The sequence below is a fragment of the Tetrao urogallus genome, assembly GCF_951394365.1.
Source record: "Tetrao urogallus genome assembly, chromosome: 9".
Lineage (NCBI taxonomy): Eukaryota > Metazoa > Chordata > Aves > Galliformes > Phasianidae > Tetrao > Tetrao urogallus.
Genome location: NC_136822.1, coordinates 19,381,459 through 19,397,919, shown reverse-complemented (window position 1 = coordinate 19,397,919; position 16,461 = coordinate 19,381,459). Strand labels below are relative to the sequence as shown.

The following is a 16,461-nucleotide window of genomic DNA, read 5'->3' as shown; positions in this document are numbered from 1 at the left end:
TAATCGCTGGGAAGACTGCACGCTTTCTTTTCAGAATGGAAAGGAAGGGAGAAAACCGCTCTGAAGTTTCCCAGTGGAAAATGCCTGCCGTCCTGAGGTGGTCACATGGAAGCTGTCCGCTCTGCTCTGTGGTCCTGGGAACGGCTGGGAGCGACAGATGCGATTGAAAAAAAAAAAAAAAGAAAAAAAAAAAGAAAGAAAGAAAGAAAGAAAAAAGGTCCAAATACAAGGGAAAATAATAGCCAGAGATGGAAGCTTTGATAGCAGCGCTCGGTGTTTGTTTTCATGTAATGTGTTTTTATTTGCTGGCTCCAAACGCGGCGGCTGCAGAGCGCGGTCCTGGCCGCCTCTCGTCCCCGAAACGGTTAACTCCGAAAAGCAAACAAAACCAAACAGAACCCCCATGCCCTCTGTTATATGAAATCAGCGATCTGGTTCAATTAAACTCGCTCTCCATAGCATAAAGCATCCACCGCAGTACAGGCAATGAAAACCAACAATAAAAGCACATGCATTTTCTGCGCAGTTTCCTTCTCCCTTGTAAAATACGCCGTCGTGTAAGCACCAGACGTTTAATTTTGCTTCCTATAACTTACCGGATTCCTTAACAAACCTACTTACGACCGCTTTCCTCCCCCCCCAACCCCTCGCCTCCTATCCCGCGCCGCGCACACAAAACCTCCTCCGCGCTCCCCGCACCGAACGGCGGCGTTGCGCGGAGCCCCGACGCGTCTGCGGGGAGCGCTGGGCAAAGCGGCGGCCGGCGCTGCGCTGCGCTGCCCGCTGCGCGAGGCCTCCCGCCCGCCTCCGCGCTGCGCGGCACCCCGCGGTCTGCGGCGCCCCCCTGCGGCCGTGCCGAGGAACTGCAGGGCGCGGGGACCGGAGCCGGAGGGGCGCTGGGGGGCCGGAGCCCAGCGCTGTGCCCGTGAACGCAGCTCTGGGGCTTGCGCTGAATTTTCAGTAGAGCTAGAATTTATGCTGCCCTGCCGAAAGTGACACTGGAAACGGCTTCATCTAAAGCAGAGGCAGGCTCGACCAAACCGAGGACTCTGTCTCTAGGGAACACGCAAGGAGGTTTAAATCCCAAAAGCCCTACAAGATGCTCCAGAGAGGCACAGACAGCCCCTCTCTGGGGAACTGGCTCAGCACTGTCCTACAGGAAGGCGGCAGGGCAAGGCCAGCCCCAAACGTGCAGCAGGGCTCCCGCATCACAGCCTAAACGTTAATTTCTCAGTTTACTCCAGGCACAACCAATGCCCTCAAGCCAAGCTCCTATCAAAGACTTAAAGCTCTTTTTTTTTTTTTTTTTTAGGTCAAAAAAGTCCTATATTCACATCCTCTAGGGATTATCCTTAGTCTGCCCTGCTCTTTAAGTAGCGGCAGTGGAGATGTAGAAAGAAAAACTAAAGAGGAGGAGGGGAAAATAATTACAGGCCACTAGAGAAAAACAAACACGTTCTGAATGTAGACAAAACATCGAACAGTGGGGAATTAATAGCATGACAAATCAAAAGGGAAAAATGCCAGCCAAGATCAGCCGAAAGTGAACATCCTATTAAAAGCAGAAATAGAACTAATCAAAATTGCAGAGCAACACAGAAAGGAATTCAAAAAGCAATCTGAAATAAAAACGAAAGGATGAAGTAAACTAGCCCAGCACTGGGCAATGGTTAAAGCTGATGCATACAGGTTAAAAGAAAAGCAGCCTCACTGTGCTGGGTGAAGGTTTGATGCCACAGCTGTGATTGATACCAAGAGGGCCAGGCTGGCTCCCGCTATGCAAAATGCCTGGGCAAGGTGAAAAAAACCCTGCAGAAGGAGGGGGGCTCTCTGGATCCCCCAAGCCAGCAGCTTCCCAGGGCTCTGCAGAAGGAAGGAGCTGGGGGGCTGGGCTGGAACTGGAGCCCCCCAGGCAGTGCCCACAAGGAAACGGTGTAACGAGCACCGAGTTGCTGCAACAGGGCAGCACTGCTGTGCTGGGAGGGCTCCTTCTGCTGGAACTGCATTGGGAGCCACGCTGCTCAGTGCCAGGGAGGCTAGGGAAGCTTTTGGTTATCAAACTGAGTGAGATAATGTGACTAAATATAAGGGCACAACTGGAATGGAATGAGAGGAGAAAAACCTCTGGCTGGTAATGCTGAAAGAAATGAAATTTCAGAAGTCGGAAATAAAATCATCTCTTTGTGTCAGTGAGAGCAGGATCTGACCAAGGATTGTCAGCAAGAACGTGAGACTTCTCTTCGTTGGTCCTTTATCTGCTTTCATTCGTAGCAGCACTGCCAGCAAAGAGGGCTTCCTTCTGCTTTTCTTTAAAGGAACTGCCCAGACAGGTGAACATATCAGCCCTTGTAATATCCACAAGCCCATTTTTCCCTTTAAAGCATAAAGAACACGTTCACATTTCACTCCCATTTCTTTCCAGTACAAAAGCACGGGGTCGGAATTAATGAGTAAAGCATTTGTGTGACGTTTTACATCGTATTGGCATTTATATAGTTCTTTTCACAGGCTTCGTGTCAAAACCCTTTACAGGGCAATAAATCATACACCTTTCCTGATGAAATTGTGTGTAGGCAATTGGGCACCTATCCTGCCCTCAGCAAGGTCCCACGTGTGAGACACGGGCAGTGTGATGAAACCCGCAGAAGTGAGGCTGAACAAATGGATGGAGGTCAGACTTCCCCCCCCCCTCAATATCCTGCAACATGTTAAAAAGTCTTCAGAGCCCACTTGAAGGGCCACAGGAAAGACCTAACCTTAACATGACAAAGCTGCTATTACAGTCTGGATTACTCAACATGCAAATTGAATTGTGGGGCTTGCACTTAACCCCAGGATTTTTGCCTCTGAATTTAAACAAGATGTCTGTTTCCATTGAAAATAAGGATGTTTAAAACGAGTTTCTGTTTCTGAAAGCCACGTTCTCTCCCAAGACAGAACGCAAGCACCAAGTGCCAGATTTTGGAACCTGTGCTTTCTGTTGGCATTCCCAAATATTTCTTTTAATATGAAGGGCAGGAAGTGACAATGCACCTCTGGGCTGCTGTCATTTACACCTGGACTTGAAGTTTTTTGGATAACAAAGAATAATGGAGTTCTGACAGCAGCATTCCTGATTAGACTGACTTGCACGTGTTTATTTGCATTGCTTCTGTGTTTCTAAAGCCTCTTTTGGGTAAGCAAGAAAAATGGAAAGTCGTTAAAAAAACTGGGGGGAAAGATGTCAGAGATCAGTAAGAACAAGCCATAGGTCTGCTCAGTCCTGCCCGGTGCTTCATCCCATTAACAGCTTGTTTGGACCCCAGGGATGGAAGGAAGCTTTGCAGGGCTCCTCCTGGCAGTGCAGCTGGGTGCGGAGGCAGAAGGCAATGGCTGGGACACGAATGGAAATTAGCAGCAGCTCAAAGCAGCTCTGAAGCCACATTTCCACCTTCCCTATTTGCAAAGTATTAAAAGTGATAACATTCTGCACATACAGGCTGAGAGTTAAATGCATTAGAAAGAAACTTACTTATTTATCAGCCGGAAGAACTGTAGGAATGATTTCTAAGCACGGCATTGAAGAATTAAAGAAACAAAACAAAACAAAACAAAACCTGTTCTCTACCAGACATTCAGATTGAGTGATTTAAAATTCAGGTGAATGAGAAGTAAAACAAAGGTGAACAGGTGGTAAAAGCACATTCGGGAGCCCTGTTTGGAGGCCCCCAGCACCCCGTGGAGCTGTGCAGCAGCCCAAGCACTGCCTGCAGCTCACACTGCCCTCTCCCAGCTCTGGGTACAGCACCACAGGCTCCGAACTCCCAGAGCTCCAATTCCCTCTGCTGCCGTGCCCCGATGGTAACAGCGTTTGAAGAACGATCTGTAAAAAATACACATGTGTGGACTTCACTGAGATGGATGACAAAGATAATTAAATTGGTCTTTTCAGTGGGAAATACTACCAGCAGCAATAGCCGAAGTTGAATTTTGTGAGTAACTAAAGCATTAAAGCCCGTGAAGTCTTTTCTTTCTGGCAGTAATACATTCACAGATTAAATCAGACTAAATGTTTGCTACAACAAACGGATCTATGTGAGCAGTCAGTGTTTATTATGCTTTTGGTCAGATTTATTCTAAAGGTCTCATTTTCCTACCTCCAAATTCTTCACCAGGTTTGTTTAAACCAGAAGCCTTTTATTTTCACTTTTAAAATCATTACTTCTTCTGGAAACTTCTCACAGGTTACGATATCTGAAATGAGCGCTAAGAAAAAGTAAACAGGCTCAAATGAATGAGTATCTAATCTAACCCATCTGCCTATTGCTGAGGCACCCATTGCTGCCGTGTCGAGGCACTGAATCTCTGATGGCGGGTGATCTTTGATCCTAAATCGGACCTCCAACGACATTTGTTAATTAAACATTGCATTTGATGCCTGCTGTCGCTTACTTGCAAATGACAGCGCAACAGAGCAAAAGTTAAGAGAACAGGGAAGGGAAAACGACGCTTAGATGCAGCATGCTGATTGCAACAGAACCCAGTGCCCAGTCCTCCAGTCCCTGCTGAATTAAGGCTATCGAAGGCTGAGGAAGAATTGTCCAGAATACATAAATAAACAAGTAAAACTTTCAATCTATTAAAATTAAACATGAAATTAAGATTTCTGTCAGAGGCAAGTTTGAGATTCGCAAATAATTCAGATTTCTTGGCTTGCTTTGCTCTCCAGCAAATATTCTGCTCTGTTGCAGCCCTTCACTCTGCTTTTAAGGCTGACATAAACCACATTCTTTCTTTGTTCTCTTTGAAAAATGTTTTTTAATCTTTTTTTTTTTTTTTTTTTTTTTTTTTTTTTTTTTTTTTGGCATAGCATTCATTACAATGAGAGCATAAATGCATTGAAAACGTGGTGAGATTATATCCAACCTTGATTTAATAGGTAGTTCTAAGTGGTGTTAAACAGGAAGACAAGGTTAGAGCAGTTCCTTCAGGTTGTTGAGGTTTGCATCAAGAGGCACACTGGGCAATGTATGACAGCAGTAAGGGCACACACAGACTGCACCTGCAGTGGGTTCCACTCCCTCCACCCCCAATAGGAAGCACTCCCACCTCCCAGCCTGCAGCATCAGTTTAGGAGGTCAGCACAGGTACCACTGCTCAGACCTGCTACTAAGGAACCCCAAAAGACTGGGTATCAACACTTCAGACGCAGTTAAACCCGACACATTTTCACGTTCAATTCTCCTGTAGCGTTTCACTACCAAGCCTTTTTCAAAATGCCATTGCAAATTTTCTAAAATATTCCCATTTGCTGCTCTACGCTGTTTCTTCCATTCGCACTCCTCACCATACCATGGCCACACTGTTCAGCCGTTCCTTCCCCAGCACCTTCCCTGCAGGGGATGCTTCACCTGCACAGAGATCTGCAGGATTCCATCCAGCCTGAGCTCAGCTACCACCAGCAGTTCCCTGATGACTCTGGAGGAGCAGCCTTGCGGTAGAAGTGCCTGTGAGAAGGCAGGGTGCAGCCATCTCACACCTCTTTGATGTGTGCCCTCTATTTCAGCCTTCAGCTTTTCTTACAGCAACCAAAAAGCCCATGGAGCTGAAGAGCCAAGTCAGCCTGTGGCTTCCTTGGGCAGGTGTGCTCCGTTTCTATTTTCTGCTTGAGAAAGAGCAGGCAGTCTGCAGCATCTGGCTGTGGAATGAGTGATAAAACCCAAAAGAAGAGGCAGGAGAGCAAAGATCTCCTCTTTTCTCCCTCCTCACACTCCCTACAGTGCCTGCAGTCAAGCCTTTCGGTTTCTATGTTTCAGGGAAGTCCTTAAGTCTCTTCCACAGCAGCCTTTAAGGATGAGAGCTCATTCATCAAGAGCCAAATCTCAAATGCAAAGTTCATGACAGAGTGCCGAGGTACAAAGAAGAAGAATAATTTTTCCCATCCCAGAAATCATTTCAACATGTCAGAAGTTTTCCCAACTGCATGAAGATGAACTCAGACGTAGGTTCTGTTTGTGGGCTCTTTTTCTTTGCTTGTTTTGTCTCTCCAAAAGGACAGGATGCTGTGACCAGACTTAGAGCTCTCTGGATGCATGAAGACTTTGGGGTGAAGTCCTGTTCTCAGACACACGCAGTCAGAGCACACTCCCTCTCAATTCTAGCCTGAAAACAATCTTTTTATTACTGAAGTTTCACTGAAACTGGCATGTTCCCACCAAATGTTTCAGTGGTGAGAAATAAAGAGTTCCCGAGTGAAAAGCACTGCCAAAAAAACTCTCAATCATTTCTAGCCTGAACAAATGTATTATTTTACCATCAGCAAAGAAGGGTCTCTCTGTCCCATGGTGCCATAAGCTCATGCCCCAACTCACCCCCAGCAACTTGCTTGTGCACCCACCCAGCTGGGTGCCTTAAATAACCAATGCTCATCTTCAAACATATTTGTGCATTTCACATTGTAGGTGCTCAAAGCAAGGAGTGTGGTTACAGGGCACAGAAAACTACTGTGACATCCTAACTGCCCTGTTACATCAATTGCTACCCTTTTTCTTTCATACCTACACATATATGTATGCATATGCACTCATTTATGATGTGTGAAGAGATTTTGGAACTAAATCTCTCATAAATATTTACACTTCAAACCTGCATGCTTTTTAAGAGAGGTGGGATCCAGGGGAGGCATGAAGATCCTTGATACCCTTCTCCAGAAACAGTTTATACAAACATACGTATGCTTCTACCTTTAATTGCAAATAGTTTCCTTACAGAAGCGAGGGGTAAAAGATTAAAATTAGTCAGTCAACTGCCCTTAATTGTGGTTTATTTTGTTGGTTTAAAAATAAAAAAAAAAAACTAAAAACAATGTCTGTTTAAACCATTTCATGGTAACTCCCCAGTATGTTGCAACTCGAGGTCTTTCTGGAGGAGGACTCCTGAAAAGGAGCTGGTTAATTTGGCACAACTGCAGCCGTGGATCTGATGAAAGATCTGGTGGATCTGAAAGAAAAGGGTAGCGTGAGCCCTCAGATCAGCTGAGCTTGTTTCAAACCAGAGCAAGTAGATATTTTGGGGAAGGGGATTCTCTTCTTGATCAGATTTAGAGGGGTGGCCGTTTGAGCAGTCAGGGTGCTGAGCCAGCCCTGCTCAGGAGCACCACTGCCTTCTATCCGCTGGGAACGCTGGCTGCAGTGAAGGATTTCGCACTGACATCCCCATGCTGACGCACGCCACTCCTCATTAGAGTCGACCCACAGAACTAGCAGTGCTTTGCAGCCGGAATGCAGGAACCAACCCGTGCCATCTCCAGCTTTCTCCAAATGCTTTTTTCTCTCCCCAAACTCAGCACAGCACCTGCCACGATCCCATCAAAGCAGTTCCTCCAGGAAGGGAACAACCCCTGCACACAGGCAGAACTCCTCCCTCGGCTGCACCTGGAGACAGGCCAGCTGAGAAAAGAAGTCCTGCTTTCTCACTGAAGAGGCGTTGGTGCTCAAAACAAAACAAAAAAAATCAAGCACCTCAAGAATTAAGATCCAATTAATTCAAAATAATACCTCAGACAGCAGTCTGAGAAGCTGCAGCATTACATACATATATCCTCCTTATGTTTCACTGTTTGCACCGTGTTGTTCTCTGGCTTTTTCCCAACTTTATTCACTCACCCTAGAGATCAATTTGTGCACCGAAATAAAGTATGATCTTATCTTCGCACTGCACAGAGCAGCAGAGCACAGTTTCTCACGGGAGGCAGGGGTTAAGGCACAGCACTGGGTGTCGGAGAAGTGCTGTTCTATTCTTGGCTCTACCACTCACTTGCTGTGGGAGCTTGTAGAGCAAGATATAGAGCAGGAATGGAGACCGTAGCCAATAAATTCCTCCCCTGAAACTTTTCCTCTTTCATTATGCATGAGAGTGAGTCTTTCCAGCATTTGTGCATATGTCTGAATGCTGGGGAAATGCAACTCAACCAACATACAGAACCAACAGAGAAAGAAAAGGAGTGGAAAACATCAATTACAAAATTTCTGAGGAAGCTTCTAATGCACTGGGACGGGACACCTACCCACACAGTGAGAGCAGAGGAACAGACTCTGTGCTGGCACAAGGGCTGGCCTGCTGTGCCACTGCTGCTGCAGGCAAGTTTTCTGGGACAGCAAACAGCACAGACTCAGGGCTGAGTCCTTCATCATAAGAGATTTTGTTTTGTTTGTAAAAAAGAAAAAAAAGGAACCTAAGCTTCGATTTTTAAACATAGAAAACTTAAATAGTACAAACAGTAGTTAGGGCAACTTGGATTCAAAACCCCAATTCAGACTGTGTCCAGATCTGGAATTCAGGCAAAGTGCCTGAACCAAGAATGACAACTCAGCTGACTCCTAGTGGAGGCAGCATCTCCATGTGCTCCAACAGAACCTGACCAGAGAGCAATTCCTGTCAGCAGCTGGGATGTAGTGCACAGCACTGCAGCATCCCTTACCGGTTTGGACAAATGAAAGAACAAGCAAGCACACATGTCCAACTTGATGCGTGGCGGGGGAGGGCTCTTACATCAGTGTCCCAGCTAGCAATTAAAGGGAGATTTTTGCAGCCATGGTGTTCTGTGTGTAAAATACATCATCATGGAACCAATCCATCCCAGCCATATTTATTTTCAATGGCTTTACCACCTACTCAGCTCTGTGTGCCATCCTGCTCTGCACCACGCTCTGGATGCTTGGTGCAGGCTCAGCTCGCTGGCTGACAGCTTTACCACCTGCTCTTGGACCGTCTAGGCTGAGGGAAGAATTTAACCCAGATGTATGATGTTGTTCACTATTAGCATTTCTGTAAATTTTGTATATGATATATGGGAATAGCACGTACCTTATTTTAAAATGTTAGGAGTCATATGAAATCAAATGCTGACCAGTAACCTCCTAAAAGCAACTGCTGTACAGCATCAGCTCTCAAATGCCAGTAACCCTGGTCCTATTCTATAACAGAATGAAATATTCTGGCCAAGATGGAAGAAAACTGATCACCCTGAGGCTTCCTCAAACCGTCAAGTTTTCAGAAACATCTGGCCTGAAAGTCAGGCCTGCCAGGGCTCCACTAAGGCAACCAAATATCTCAAGTCAAGGCAACACTAGAAGCAAAGAGCCTCCTTACAAACAAAGCCCTGGTTCCCTCCTCCCTTGTTACACCCAATCTCTGGCTGTCTTTGTTTTGCAGGGCCCCTAACAAACCGAGCCACTTGCCCAGGAAAGAGAACTCATCTCTTGGTACTTAGGAGCAATCCTTTTGGTTTCATACTTCTGAACTTGTTCTGTATTCTAATTGCTGAAATATCAGCTGGCCACGGGCTTTGATTGCTAATCTCACTGCAGTGTGCATCTTGCATATAGCAGCTATTAATAAAAAATAGAGTCATAAAAAAAAATCAAGGCAATCTCAGAGAACGTGCAACTGAAACTGTCAATGTACAGCGGAGGCATTATTTCAACACTTAGGTACATTAAGCACTGTACAAAACACAGGATTTCTTGGGACATATTCAGCAAAGGCAAATTTCTTTTAGACCTACTTTTTACTGATTGAATTATCAAATTCAATTTTATTAGCTTGAACTTTCTGGGAAGGAAATGATTTTAATAATGCATAAAAGGCCAGCCTAGGAGTTGGCTGTTGGCTTTTACTTGATACTTAATGTAATCTGTAATTACTACAGCAAGCTCCTACGCTGGCTGGAGCGCTAAGGTCGCTGGAAAGCTGCACTGTGTTGTGCACAGTGTTGTGTTGTGTTGTGCACAAGAACATCCCTCTGCACATTGATGGCTACTCCCTACAGAAGCGTTTCAGTCTGTCCTTGAAGCCACAGGGAGTGCTGTCAGTCCGTGTTCTTCCTTGGGAAGCAGCACATGGGACTGAGGGATCTGCTCACAGCCCCACACCTACGTCTTTCCACCAACGTGCGTTCAGTTACATCTCCTTTGGGTTTCACATTTGGTTCCCAAGTCTCCAGCCAGTGAACTTACATACCTCTCTCTTATTTACTAGCTTAAAGGCACACTTATGACATGGAAATTCCCATGAAAAAGCAGCAACAGCTGCTAAATCACAGATCCAAATATCAGATTCCAAGAGGTTGTGTGCAACCTTCTCAGTTGGGTAAGTTGCTCACAGTTACTCAATGCCTAAGCCATGGCCAGTGTCTTATCTCTGATGCTGTTTGCTACAGCAATCAGCCCAAAAATCCAGTCAAACTGAATAGATGCATAGAAGGACCATGAGGAGAATAATAGCTAAGGCACTTGTGCTTAATCACTGATGTTTTACATCACACACTTATTAAGAAGGATGACACCAGAAGACATTGCTGCACTTATTAAAAAAAAAGTTGCAGAACCTGGTTTGGAGAAGGCAGGATTTCACCTTTTTATGGATTGTTCCCTTTTGCAGTAACTTCTCTTTAAACTGCATTTCTGAACAGTCTGGAGCACTTGGCCAGAACTCAGCATTGAGAGGCACAGTTAAAACACTACCTGAACTGCCTTATATTACAAGACTAAACTGTATCATAAAAGAGTTTAGCATTACTGCACTGTAGCCAAGTCCTACAACAAAGCAGGCTTGCAAGCCAGCAAGTCACCTGCAGCTTCACATCTCATCTGCTCCAGTGACAGCACAGAGATGAACTTGAAAATAGCAGCAAAGCACTGGAAATCTTCCAGCGCTGCAGTATATCCCAAAGGTTATTAAGGCTGGACTTTGCACTCAGAAGATTTCCACAAAATAGATTGGCAATTAAAACGGTGGTCAATATTAATCACAGAATTGGTAGTTTAGCTATTAGTGCACATCTGTTTGTGATCCTCACTGGATGTAAACCAACATTTTGCCCTGGTGATACAACTTTGCTATATTAAATAAGGCATTCCCACGGGAAAAAATCAGTATGGAAAGTACTCTGCTGGGTGAATAAAAAACCAACTTGATAGAAGAGATAATTTTGAAAGGCTGATTAATTGGTAGATTTTTTTTTTTTTTTCTATATTTCATTGCAATTTCTGTACTGGATTACATCAGTTTGACATTCTATTAGATTTCTATACGTTTTTCAGGAAAGTTGATGAGTGAAAGGTCCCCATGTTTTAAAAGGAAAACCAGGAGCAAGGCTTCCCTTGCCATGCACTGCTGTTTGCCATTCCCTGTGCTGGATCCCTCTGTGGGTTCTGCTCCCTCCACAAGCAGTCAGAGCACTGATTGGTGAGCCAAAGGAACAGAAATGTCTCGGTATTAAAAGCACCAACAAAACCACCTTCACCTCCAGTAAGACAAAAAAGAGGCACTCTGAGATGGCTTTTTATCAAGTGTGGGGTTTTTTTCCTCCTCTTTTTGACCCTTTTGTGAGTGTGTGTGTGTGTGTGTGTGTGTGTGTGTGTGTGTGTGTGTCTGTGTAGAACTTCATCTTTTACCCTGTTGTTCACCTGTTTTCTCAGTGTAATTCATTCGTTTCATGTTTGTTGAATGATCCACTCCTCTATGGAGATGGCTGTCCCCACCTGCAGCCCTGCCCAGGGGTACCTGTGGTTCTGCTGCACCTTGCAGCTCACAGTGACAGTGATGGAGGTACTTCTGGGGACCAGATGCATTTCAATTGCAGGGAAGAGTTGGCAGCATTTATTATAGCATTAATCCCTCTGAACATCTATTGCAAGTTCCAACCTGCTGCAAGACCAGCAGAGATGGAAATTAAACATTCTCATTCACGTCTAATGAAAGAGAAAAGGAGCTTTTAAGCACCAGTATGTGCAACTGCTAAATGAGACTGCCCTGTTCAGACAACAAACTGTCCCTGCACAAAGCCTCGTGCTTAGCCCTGCTGAAACTAATTTTGTTGTCAGCTCTATATCATCACTTTTGTCACCAGAAAAACACAAGCTCAAGAAACTGAGTAACAAAGCTCACTGCATTTCTAGACCCTAAAGAGCCAGGTCTGCAAGTTAGCCTCCTTTTTCCTTTTATTTTTCCTGTAAATAAATTAAGAAGAAAAATTCACCACTGTAAATGAAGCAACATTAATACAGAATAAAGCTGCTATTCCATACGGCAATGAGCAGCCACCTGAAAGCCACTGCTGTAATCCCCAATAATTTTTGGGAGCCAAATCAAAGGGCTACAGAGTGCAACCTCTACAGCATGAAAAACCCAGCCAAAATAAACAGAGAAAACATGAAAACAGTAATTTTTTTGGCATTCCCCTTAAAAGGAAGAGTTAAATTAATACATGAAAAGATCCTATCGGCTCTGAGTCATCTGAGTTATTAATTGAACACCTTCTTGGAAGTGGGTAGATAAAAATGTGTGCCTTAGAGGAGATAAAAGTGAAAGGAAAGGGAGACAACTGAGCAGAGTTTTGCCAGTTCACTCCCCTAATTTTCAAGCTAAGCCTGCTCTAAGCTGCTTGGAGAAGCATAACATGAGGTGGTAACTAAAGTGCAGGCCGATGATGCAGAAGATAAAAACTTCAGGATTATACTTAAACATACTTATCTCTAGGCTCAGAAGAGGCCATAAAGCCAGCTGAATGATATAAAGCTGCTCGAAAAGACGACAAATGTATACTCCATGTGTTATAAGCAGTTCAAGCTGCTTCCTGTGATGAAAAACATGGACTGTACGGTAGACACAGCGTAGCTAAGTACAATAGATCCCATGATACAGTTGTTTAAAGGAATATTAGAGTGATGAAAGAAGTGATGGAATTCCGCTCTTTAGGAGGCTCAGGGGCTGAAGCAGAAGAGAAGGTCTAAGTGAGCAGGGCTGCACTTTCCTGGCTTTACACTGCAGAGGGCTGCATTATGCACCAGCAGCTTGCCATGCAGCCAGCCATGGAGCTGGGGGCAAAAGCCAGAGGGCTGGCAGCACTGCAGCCTCCTCCCCAGTGCCTCTGCTCTCCGTTCCATGGATGGGAACCTATGCAGGGAATGCACCCAGCACTGCACACCTGCAGCCAGCCGCAGCCTTGGGACAAACCTTCTGTCATTTGTGCCAGCTTCCATCCTTCCTGCTGTATTTTGTCCCCCACAGTGCACAGAGAGGCACCCAACTGTAGGGTTGGATACCCAGACGTTGGAAAGAAACAACTTCACTCAGATGCTAATTGCTGCACTGAAATGTTTCCTACCAAATTCTCACAGATGCCAATATTCCATCATTACTGTACAGAAGTCTGATTATCTTCTCAGCAGAACCAGAGAAACACCAGCCTTTAAACTCGTTATCATTGCAAACCAGAATGCTGCGATAAAGCAGAAAACTTTGGTTTGCAGCTGTGCAATCCCCAAAGGCCCCTGACTTGGTTATAACATGGTTATAGGTGCCCACCTTCCTCAAGCACATACCTCCCACATTCACCTTTGGGAAACAAAATATACATTCCACAGAAGCAAGCAGCAAATAAGTGAGAAATGAGGAGGGCAGTTTGCCTTGCAACACACCATTGTACATTGACAAGGCCAGTATTTGCACTTCTAGTTTCAAATTATGCAGTGCTTTTCTAGAAGCAAAAATGAAATGTAAGATCTCCAAATGCTGAGCTTATATATATATATATATATATGCACACAATTTTCTTTTTTTTTGGGGGGGGGAGGGGGGGGGGGAGGAGGGGGAGGATGTAAAGATTTCATTCAACCCTAACATTTATGACGAGGAACTGAAGTTCTTTAAGCCAACAAGACAATCTCTAATTAACTTCTAAACCAAACACAACGTGAACATTATGGCTGTTCTGAGCAAGCTTGTGAAGGAATGAAAATCGTTCACGTCACATTCTTTACTCACTTGAGCTTTGCTAGAATGTACATAAGAATGCATTTGTAATGCCTTCTCATGGAGGGATGACAACTCCTTGCGGTACCTCGCTGTGTGTCTTTCAAATGTTTCACTTTGAAGTGGATTTCACAACATTTTCATCAGCATTAAGCTCATTAGATTGCACAGGTTGCTATTTGACGGCAGTTCACCTGTACTTGAAAACAAGGAAGTTTTTCTATATAGTTCTGCTTAGGATCCTTAACCAGGAATGATCCAACTTACCCGTTAAATTCCATAGTGCCCTGCTCAGCTCGTTTCACAAATGAATGGCTATTGCCATCTACTGTTGGGAAAAGATATTATCAGCAGCAAGAGCAAAGCTAGCAGACCTTCACAGCATTGACGAAAAGCAAAACGATCTTCATCAAGCCACAGGATAGCAGCTTTCTCTACTGAAAGCTTCCAAACATGGTATTCAATCAAACAGAGACAAAAAGTTAAACAGAGACTCCTAAGCCATTCTCATTTTAGGTCTGATATATTGGGAATGATACACACATCCCAACTTCACTCTCTGTTTCGCACAAGTCTGACTCTGTACAGCTTCCCCAGTCACTCTGGCTAGAGCTAAATCATGTAAAGAAAAGCTTAATGTTAAGATCCTGCTAGAGCCAAGTTATTATCACACCTGTGAGAACTGAGAATTACACCTTTCAGTGCAAGAGCCACACTCTGCAAAGCCCCTGCAGGCAGACAGCCCAGCTGCAGCCATCAGGCAGTCAGTGCCACCCAGCACACACCAAAACCCACATCACTGCATTCTAGGAAGCTTCTTTTGGAAAAACCAACTTCCCAGTTCTGGCGTGTTGTGCTGAAAATGCTATGAACAGTGTAAAGAAAAGCACAGAAATTGATTCTGTGCTTAACCCTTCTTTGGTCCACGTTCTCAGCACAGAAAAGATTAGATGGCATTACTTCACGGTGCCATTGTGTTTCTTTAAGATGGCAGACCTGTGCTCCTCATTGATAAGCATTCCTAAAGCAGCATCCAACCGCATGCTGACAGTGCTCCTTGTTGAGGCAAGCGACAAACAGAATTAGGGGAGGTTCTATTAATGTTTGCCAGACTTGTCAGAAGTTAAACAGCCTTTGAATTAAACCATTCTTTACTCTTTGATAATTGTTATTTCTCCTTAAGACAGTTTTTGTTGTCTCTTAAGCAAGGTCAGCTTGAACTGTTGTGTTAGCCTCGGTGCTGCAGCTCAGTGTTAACTCCACTGTACTCTTCTTAACAGCTCTGCACACACTGTCATCATAATCTATACTATTGTACTGTGGCACCTCATCCCTTCCTCAGGGATTTAACCCACACCAAGCTACTGCTTTTAGGTTCTGGACAGAAAGGGAGCAATTTCCCAAAGCCACAAAGAACAAAAGCCCTCTTGGGCATTTTGAAAAAGCACACAGTAGACACAGCCACGCAGCAGGAATGCAGCTCTATGCACATTTCAGTATGGTGACACCATTTCTTAACACTAGCATGACAGAAATCGCTTTGTCACCTTTGGCCAAAGCATTTAGCACGTAACCAACCTGATAACACAAAAGTCATCTGAATGCCTTAAGTAGACGTGAGTAAGACATCCTTCAAAAGTTCCCCATCTGTGTCTTCCTTAGAGAACAACCTGACTTCTCTGTGCTAAGTTCCAGACAGTGACACCCAAAAACAGGTAAGCCAGGACAACCCCAGTGCCCAGGTCATCAAATGGCAGCACAGAGCCTGAGCTGCAATAAAGCACGCTCGCAGTGAGCACAAGCACTCCTCCTGGACATCATCACCTTTCCACGTTGCATTGTCTCTCAGAGAGCACTGGTAAACTCAACTCAAGCTTCAAGCAAACCATTAGATTTAAAAGCAAACAAATAAACAGACAAAAATCTATCTATATAAATAGGGATATATTAGTAGGATCACTCACATTTTGCAGGGAAGAACATTTGCTGAACGCCACGTGGTCCAAGCACTGGAACGGCTCTGCACCTCCAGGAGTTGCTTTTGCTGTTGGATGAGTTCTGCTCATAGGAGAGCCATCAGATGTGTTTCCTTTCACAGAGCCGTAGACTACCTTGAGTTGAAGGGACCCATAAGGACCATGGAGTTCAAATCTGGGCTCAGTTCCTGGCTCAGCAGCAGCAGGGGGCAGATTCAGTTACATTTGTGGCGGCCTTCACAGCAAAACTGTTTGTTGCACGAAGTTTTCCTCATTACCAGAGTCAAACAGTAATAAAGTAAACCAAGTTTTGAGTTTCTGAATATTCTGCGGTACACAAATACGCAGAACACACCTTCACTTTTTCACATAGGATGGTAGTGGAAGCTCATCACCTCTTTCAGAAGCAACGGGGACGAAGTGTTGGAAATGCTGCAGGAGATCCGTTCTGGTAAAGCGTTTTTACGGGCCGATCAGAGGAGCAACGTTTGGAAAATGGCGGCCGGCACTCGGCCTCGCGCTGCCGGATAGCAGCCTCAAACAAAGTATCCGGTGCTGAGAGCTGCTCGGGAACAACGTTTCTGCTGCCGTTACTGTGCAAGCAGAAGGAGCGCAGCCCGATATCGCTCAGCTGCTGCTACGCTTCCAGCCCTATGGATTTAAGTGCCTCGACCCGCCGGACCGGCACATC

The 16,461-nt window shown here is 44.9% G+C and overlaps 1 protein-coding gene across 1 annotated transcript in view; it reads right to left on the bottom strand.

Annotated features, from left to right (window-relative positions):
• The window catches only part of MECOM (MDS1 and EVI1 complex locus), a gene marked incomplete at both ends in the record, with an annotated part of 312,789 nt that extends 296,991 nt beyond the window's left edge, over positions 1-15,798 (bottom strand). Inside the window, one exon of the mRNA XM_079539967.1 lies at positions 15,759-15,798. Coding sequence (XP_079396093.1) covers positions 15,759-15,777 — 19 coding nt within the window. The remainder of the gene's footprint in view (positions 1-15,758) is intronic.
• Positions 15,799-16,461: the final 663 nt, after the last annotated feature.